Genomic DNA, 8,492 nt, shown 5'->3' with positions numbered 1-8,492 from the left:
TTTTTTACGCAAAGATGGTTGGTTACTGTTGTACTGTTTTGTGCGATACCCAAAGAGTTCACTACTTTGTGCACTGAAGTTAACTGCTATAGAATCATCCAATATAATTCTTGAAGATATTGGACTAAATATTCATACAGAAAATGAATAGAAATCTGGCCTGCTGCTGATATCTCTGTCTCTTCACTAAGCTGTCGGATAGACAACCAGCCAAACGACTGACAGACAGAAAGTTAGTTCAGACTAGTTGTGAAGTGAATTTCTCCTAACATTTTCATTATTTGTGTGAATTTGACTGTGTTTCAGTCTCAAGAAAAATGATGAAGTTTATGCTCAAATTCACATATTTTCAGCTCTCACTGACAATTACCTGTCTGTTTATGTCCAGTTACATCTTATCATTGACTTTATATTCAATCATGTTGTCTCTAAAACATACCTCTAATTCAGTCACACCTTAAGGCTGCTATAAGCAATATTTTTTATATTAAAGGATCAAATGAGTATCATCAAAAGTGTCGCTCATAGTGACAAATCCATAGAGAAATATACCCCTGACACTGCTGTCCCTCTTTGCTCCATGGAGCTTAATACTGTAGCGCCTTTCAGCTCATTGTTTTGGTTTTACTGCTCACAAGGTTAGTTTGTGGTTCACTCTCGCTCCTGTCGTCAACCTTGTTACTAGACACAACAGGCAGCTGTTAAACACCAAAAACACTACACTACCTGCCAAGCACCAAAGGGCAGACAGACATTTAGTGACTAGCTAGTGAACATATGCCCTAGCTCCATTTAGCAGCAAAAGAGACATATCTTACGAACGAGCTGCATGGTGCGGAATAAAACAGAGCTAAAAGCAGAGTGAATATTACACTTTCATTTATCAGCTGTAGAGAAATACAGCTCCAAATACATGCTCATTGTTTTCTGCGTAAATTGCTCCATTGCTTACAGTTCGTTTCCACTGCCCCCAAGTGGCCAAATAATAATTCGGTAATGCAGGTTTATGGCCTCATTGGTAGAGAGGCAAAATTACCACCAAATATCTACCCATTGTTTAGAATTTACATAATGATCAAATAAATTTAAACATCAGTCAACTGCCTTTGTTCCACTTTAACGGTTTAGTGGATTAACATTCCTGGACAGCATCAACCCACGCAGCATCCTCAATCCAATGCAATAGTTGTAATATACCCATACACTCATGTAGTAAATGCTCAGGGGGCCATCAGCATCTCCATTCCCTCTTGCTGCTCCATACTTTCGTGTGTGCGCAGGCCAGGGAACGAGGCTGTTATCAGGGCAAGCAGTGCAGAGGCAGAGCAGGCATGGGTGGGAGTAGGGCAGGGCTGGGTGCTCCCTGAACAGGGAGAGCGGCAGGCTGGCTTCTCCCAGAGAGATAACTTTGTTCTGGGCAATGAGAGATGACATCATGACGGATGGCGATGAAGATGTGGGCGCAGGGGGCAGGAAACGTTATCTCCTACAATGGCACCGAGGGGACGGAGACACTCACACATACACATGTGGAGCGCACTATCATTCACTGATACTCTACTCCAGTTGAACAGTCCCCATTGAAAACATATACACACAGGAACACAAACGCACACACACATACACATCTCTGACATGCCTGATCATCCAGTGGGTCTAGGTGGTGGCTGTCATTTAAAAGACAAAGCCAGACAGCTACAGACTCGGTCACTGTGTGTCACTGTTCTTGTATTATCATTTGCTACTGCACAGCGTCTGAGAAAACGTTTGGGACATAAACTAAAGAAACTGATCTCAATCAATCTCAGCGAGGATTCCAGCTTTTACAGGAGGTTTGTACTGCATGGAACTGCACCCCGCATATTGCATGACTCCTGTTCAAGGCATATTACAGTAGTATTCACAATAACAGAACACAACACTCGGACCATTCTTGACACAGAAGATAACAGTTATTAAGCGACCGGAGTTGGATTAATGTCTAATTTAATTCAATGTCACAAACACTCATAGAAAACTTATTTGCATCAGCAGGTACATGATTAAGACTAAGGCTTTCATGTTGGACTGACTAGCTGTGACTAATAGATTAATTTATGGTAATATAGCTTTTACTAATGCTCTCAGACCCCTCAAATGCGCTGCCAGACCACTTACCATTTACAACTACAGACCAGATGGATTCTTGGGAAAAAAAACACTTGTTGATGACTTACTAACTTTTGTTGTTGGTTTATTTGAAAGTGAGAGTCCTGTGAGTCTTTATTAGTGACTTACTGACATTTCAGCTCTATATTTAGTGAATGCTCTGTTGTGGGTTGAAAACCTGTCTCCCAGTTATTACGTTTATTACATTTGCAATAGTAAATATATTTTGAAGGAAACGTAATGCTGACCGGATTACCTTCTCCAGTGACATGATGAGTAAATGTTGTTAATTAATATATGTATTTGGCAAAAAGGTTCATCCTGAATGTATCCGTGTTCAATAACAACGCATTTCATTTCTTTTCCTCCCAAAATATCCAGTCTCACAACATCTGCTACAGCATAATTAAACTTTTTTTCATTGTGGAAAGTCACTGGTGGTATTTGCTTATGGAAAGATTTTGGTCTGATTTATTACAGAAAATGTTTGCAGTGACTTGAAGCACATTGTGTGTTTATTAACAGTGAACAGAAACAGTCTTTCCCTAACAGTAACACCAAAGGGGCTTTGTTAACCACAGATAGGACTCATGATGCAAACCATGGTCTCTCGTGCACTTCAGTACATAGAAGCTTATAAAGCCACCAATCATAAACCCTTCATATACGTTGACAGGGTAGAACCAAGCAGGAAACATGGGGAATGAGAGAGGGATATGACTTGCAAAAAAAGTCCCTACCTTCTATATGGTATGCAACCTGGATGCCTCCAATTCGGCATCACTTTCAAGTCATCAAGTCATTGCAATAATCCACAGAGATCCAGAGATCAGATTTAAGCAAACCTCCTAGAGTCCTTTAATATAGCTGCAGACCAGTTTCTCTAACTTTTGCTTACTAATCACTTCTTGCTATGAATTCCCACAAAGCTCAGAAGCTTTTATCCTGCTCACTAATTGCCAGCGAGGACGTTTGAGCTCTGACTTCATGCAATAGTTATTGATAATGAAAGCTGAACTGGGGGTATGATGTGTAATGATGCATACACTGAGTTTTCACAAATGTTTCATGGTTGGTATGTTTTTTTGCAGTCTGACGGTGACTATTCTGTGTGAGTTTCTTCCTTAAATTTATTGCAAAATGCAAACAAATTGAAGGGGCCATTGGCACTTGCCCATTTTTTACTGAGCAAAAGCCTTTACTGTTGGATATTAAGTTTGTTGCAGTAATGAAATAGCAAAACTAGGTTCAAAATACCATAAAGGGCTTTATTGTTGCAACTTTTGAGACATTGTAAACACAAGTTTGAAGTATAAAGGAGTTCTCACTTAAATGCGCTTTATCTCTCTCTCTCTTGTGAATTATATACTTGGTGTTTCATTTTTAAAATTCTTGTCACACAATTTTATACTTATTGACAGATCTTCTTTGGCCATTCCTTTGTATAATTTTTGAACGTTTTGCCGAAATACCAAACCAGCTTTCATCAACCTTGCAAGAATGACCTGTTGAAAAGCAAATATGGCACACAAATTCGGTTTTAATCATTTAATATTTTGTCCAACTACATGATATTAAATCAGTAGACATCAGTTGTTCAGTCAATATCAAGACTTAACAAGGCCTAGCGATCTAGTAAAGAGTTTTACACAGTAAATTAAAGAAATAGGAACATCTAGCTATGTACTGGTAGGTAAACCCACCTAAACTTAGTTTGCAACCTTATTTTAATTTTAAAAACAAATTCCCATCAATTATAGCAAGTTACAGTGAGTCTCATAAAACCTAATAATACAAAACTATCTCCTGTACAGGTTTCCGTGAGGCACAATGTGTCGGCTCCTGAACGTCCTGCTGGCTTCGCTGAGTCGTTTCCTGTTTGCAGTCCACGGGGTGGTGACAGTGTGGTGTGTGGTGACCGTTAAAGAGGAGCCACTCTATTGGTTGCTGCTGACGGGCGTGGCTCTGCTGGGTGTGGAAATGGCTGTCACGCTGAAGTGCACCCAAAACGCGGAGTGGAAATGGTAACATTTAGGCCACACACAAACATTTTCTCATTTTATCTGACATTTTTATCCAAAGCATCTTAAATTTGCTTTACATGTCAGAGGTCGCACGCTCTGGAGCAACTAGGGATTACGGGTCTCAGGGAGACATTGGTGACGTCACTTGAGAGATTATGATAGCATGATTTGTGTATAACTCAGGGTAACCACTAGTATTGTGTTTTCTTATATTGATCTCTGATGTATTTTATAGGTAGAAGTTTATATGTTGGTTTATCATTTATTAAACTACTTTTTGGAGAGGTGCAGAAACAGGGGGTCTCTGCATGATCAGATAAGGACACCCCTCACAGTGGGTGAGGGGTAGTTTGGAATGTGGTACTGTGGTCTCTTCTCCAAGATATCTTATTTCAGGAACTACACCTGTAATCTGCCCAGCAACAGCACAACACACTGTGGGAATCAAACCCAGGTGTCCTACACAAAAGGCAGATGTCTTATCCACTGCCCCATCGCCACCCTGGTTCAATAAACCATTTAACATTAGCTTGTGAAAACAAGAACAAATTGTGAGGCTTTGATTTTAATTTTCTTTATGCCAATTCTTTGACTCCCTGTTATTGTGTATTTGTATAATACTGTGTTGTTAATAAAGTTTTTTAAAAGAATTGCTGGCTTCTGTCAACCACCCATGTGTGGTTCAAATCATGCAGGAATCATGTGCATGTGTACCCTGCTGATGCCAACATTTGAAACAAGTTGGAGTACTGACTTTTTTCCACTTCAAGCACTGACTAAGGCTACAGAGCAACTGTACTGAAGTGTGGTACTCCAGCAGTTTAGTATTGCACTTCTATAACGTTGGGGGACTCACATAAGACAAATAAAAAATGGTTAAAATTGAGCTGGTAATTGTATCTCTTTGTTAGATCAGCCTGGTAAACCACATCTGTCAAACTCTCCAATTTGGAAGCCATGTTAACCCTGATGACATCATTATAGGTCAATTTCTTTCATTCTGTCAAAACTCTTGCAAAGACACAGAAGACAGACTGAAGGCTGAGTAGTAAAGGAGCAACATACCTCGATGTGTTAAATTGTTGGAGTGCACTTTCAATCGTTAAACAACAACAAATAGCTAATGAATTTAATAGGCGGGAAAGTTTCCCTTTTCTGCTTCAGCTACGATAAACAAAAATGTTTTATGTGGGCTAAATTAGCATGTACAAACCATCTGCTTGCCTACTGCTTTTGCACTTTTTAAAGGAGTGACAGACTTTGTAAACCTGTTTTGTATGGGGAGTAAATAACTTCTGAACTTGTAGCTGTGTGAACAGTTTACAACCCATCTGCCCAAGGCAGTGAGAGGCAAGTTGTGTGGGGCCTGTAAAATTCTCTGCCACTAAATTCTCTGTTATCCTCTGCAGTTCTTTCTCTCTTTCACTGTCCATCAAACACAAATCTATTCCTCAGCTGTGATATTGCTCTGTCTTTCTCTGAGCTGATGTTCTGAGCCTGCTATCACATCTCTGTCACTTCAGACGAGACATGGAGAAAATGTCTGCTGCTGGCTCAATTCATTTCTGACCAGCTAGCTTTTAAAAAAAAAACATTTGGCTTGAGCCGACATCAACCTTTTTTAGTCTCCAAGAATATGAGCATTTAGTGTCAGACCTCATTCAACACCATGCTGCGTCTCATTGAAAAGCTGTAGTTCTCTGGCACATTTGCAGTGAACATCCTCAGACTCAAGCTTTCTTCAGGCCTCTCTCTTTCTCACTGAGTCTTACTTTGAAGTTCTCTACTCATGGAGAAGGCTTTGCACTGTCAAGTGGGATTTGCATATATGATGAGAATAATTGCCTGTCTGAAATTCGATGCTTCTTTTGGAAAAAAAGGGGACTTTCTTCTTTAGTGGGTGGCAAAAAAAACCCTAAAAACTAAAAATAACCTCCCCCCACCTTTCTCCCCTACCCCTTTTCTCCTTTGGTGGTCCTCTTTTAGGTTCTCCCCCATGGTTTTCCTCTACCTCAGTACTGTCATCCCGTCCATTTGGTTTCTGGAGCTAAGCCTGCTGCAGTCCAAGCTGCCTGTCAACAATTCCTCAGGCCCTGAGCTTCATTTGCTGGCTCACATCCCGATCACAGCGGTAGGCGTCCCGCCACAAAACTGCCCTCCGCGCCTCACCCTCCACACAGCCACATTAAAGCAACACCTGATATCAGATAAGATTTGAATCTAGCAAGGGGGTGGATAAACTCTTAGTTGCAGGAAATGTGTAATAGACACATTGAGATGAAGTCCAGATAGTATCCTGCTTGAAAAACTCTCAGATCTCTCCCCTTCTGGGGTGGTTTTAGTGCAGTTACTTTCATGTAGAATTTGGGAGGTTTTTTGCCCCTTGGCTGTGCTCGAGGCTGGGTGGCAGCTTTTGAAATTTGGAAACAAAGTGTTTCAGGAACAATGTGAAGTGTTGAGGGGTGCTGTCAGGACAAACTCAATGAACCCTCACACAATGAGGAGCTGACGCACAAGCCATCAAAATTATATCGAGAATAGAGAGGAGATGCCGTGTTGAATGGATGAATTCCAATGTGTTTCATTCATTGCATTTCAAAATGATATTGTATCATTAATAATATATTGCATTGTAATATATTTATGGTGCAAATGACTGAAAAAATTTAAATATCAGGGAAAGCCAATGGAAAACCAAAAGAAAATTCGATGCTCTGTAATCTGTAAAAATGAATTGTCTAAATGGATGAATGCTTTTGACATAACCAGAGGGTGCTGTTACCTTCACCCAGGGCATCGTGGAGCTGGACCCAGAGAACTGGGTCGCTGGACTGGAGCAGACCATGCTCATAGTGTTGGTTTTGGGTCGATGGCTGATGCCCAAGGGGGACATGTCCCGCGATCAGCTCTCTCAGCTCCTCATGGTGTACGTGGGACTGGGCGCTGACATCCTGGACATCTTTGACACCTTCAAGGAACCTGAGGTCAAAACCAACCAAGCAGTTGTCATCATCGGCCTGGCCCTCTTCTCTTGGGCGCTCATGCAGTTTCCTCTGGTGCTTACCCAGACACAACCCCCAAAGGGCGAGTCTCCACAGACAGGTTTGAGTGGTCTCTCCTGCTGCCCCAGTGCTCCTTTAGCATTCTCCTCCTGCTGCTCCAGTGAAGTGTGGAGCTTGCTGCTCACGGTGGGACTCCAAGATGGGCCCTTCCTGATTTACCGGCTCTACCTCATGTTCAAAGAGCAGGTACTCAACCAGCTGATGATCTTTTTCACCTGTAAGAACATCCTCATTGTCCTCTTGGAGCTTTACCGAATCTTTGTGGTGCAGTGCGAGCAGCCGGTAGAGCAGTTGGGGTTGGACAGGTGTGCCGCTTTGGTACTCCAGTGTCGCACCAAGAGTTGTGGGGAAGAGGAGGGGGTGGAGGAGGAAGAAGGTAGAGAGGAGCGTAGTGGAGAACAGAGTTGTAATACAGACACAGAAAGTGGGATTGAGAGACTTGAGAGAGGTATAGAAAGGCTCAAAATGCCATGAGGCTTGACTTTGGCCTTTGGGGGGGTGGGTGGCTTTCACACACCAGCAGTAATGTCGAACTTACCTGCCATCTCTTGCACCTCAGCCTTGTTCAGAGACAGCCTCAGCTCTCTGGAGGTTCAGTGACTAGAAATAGACCACAACAGAAGAGACAAAGTCCCCACTGAAAAGATCAGAGATGAATTTATGCAACTCCCTTTGATAAAATCAGTTCAACTAGTTTAAAAGAACTGTCACTCTCTTTAATATATGGCACTATTAACATATTACCAAGGTTACTGAGACCAAATCAGTTTAGCTTTGTGCTTTCCAGTACAACAAATTTGTTTTAATCAGCAACAGCATGGAACAAAATGGTTTCATTCTCTTGTGCAGATGCATTTTAATAAAATGATGGCAATGATAATGGCTTTGACAGCAGACAGTATTATATGAATTTAATTAATATGGTAGAGAAAGATGGCGATAATATGTCTTGCTTAATTAATAAACCTTTTCAAATAAAGATGCTTCTGAAAAACTTCTTTTTACTCTGATCACCATGAGATGGCAGTGTTGCCAAGTCTACCAAGCACCACACCAACATACAGTGTTTACTTGACTGGAACATGCATGCCAGTTACATAGACATAAAAAAAACAACAGTGAGACAGCAGCACAGTAGCACAGCTGCTGTGTTGAACTTCAGCATGTGTTGTTTTTTGGTGTGAAAATCTCCTATATGTGTCTGCCTTGTAAGACAGGACGAGACAGTAAGGAAGAAGTAAAGCATGTGATAAATTCA

The 8,492-nt window shown here is 41.4% G+C and overlaps 1 protein-coding gene across 1 annotated transcript; it reads left to right on the top strand.

Annotated features, from left to right (window-relative positions):
* Positions 1-3,978: 3,978 nt before the first annotated feature.
* On the top strand, positions 3,979-7,916 carry LOC119904927 (transmembrane protein 26). Its single transcript, XM_038721547.1, has 3 exons — positions 3,979-4,172; positions 6,159-6,303; positions 6,965-7,916. Exons 1-3 carry the CDS (start codon positions 3,979-3,981, stop codon positions 7,706-7,708), a joined length of 1,083 nt encoding a protein of 360 aa, XP_038577475.1. The 3' UTR covers positions 7,709-7,916.
* The last annotated feature ends 576 nt before the right edge of the window (positions 7,917-8,492 follow it).

Source organism: Micropterus salmoides, unplaced genomic scaffold (genome assembly GCF_014851395.1).
Source record: "Micropterus salmoides isolate LMB-PRFRI ecotype aquatic unplaced genomic scaffold, ASM1485139v1 Ms_hic_scaffold_16, whole genome shotgun sequence".
Lineage (NCBI taxonomy): Eukaryota > Metazoa > Chordata > Actinopteri > Centrarchiformes > Centrarchidae > Micropterus > Micropterus salmoides.
This window is presented reverse-complemented; position numbering and strand designations above follow the sequence as displayed.

What these genes read in the sequence shown, in the direction of transcription:
- LOC119904927 (XM_038721547.1), top strand. Translation starts at nt 3,979, where the DNA reads ATGTGTCGGCTCCTGAACGTCCTGCTGGCTTCGCTGAGTCGTTTCCTG. An exon ending in CAAAACGCGGAGTGGAAATG is followed by an intron (nt 4,173 to 6,158) that starts GTAACATTTAGG and finishes GTCCTCTTTTAG; the next exon opens with GTTCTCCCCCATGGTTTTCC. An exon ending in CTCACATCCCGATCACAGCG is followed by an intron (nt 6,304 to 6,964) that starts GTAGGCGTCCCG and finishes ACCTTCACCCAG; the next exon opens with GGCATCGTGGAGCTGGACCC.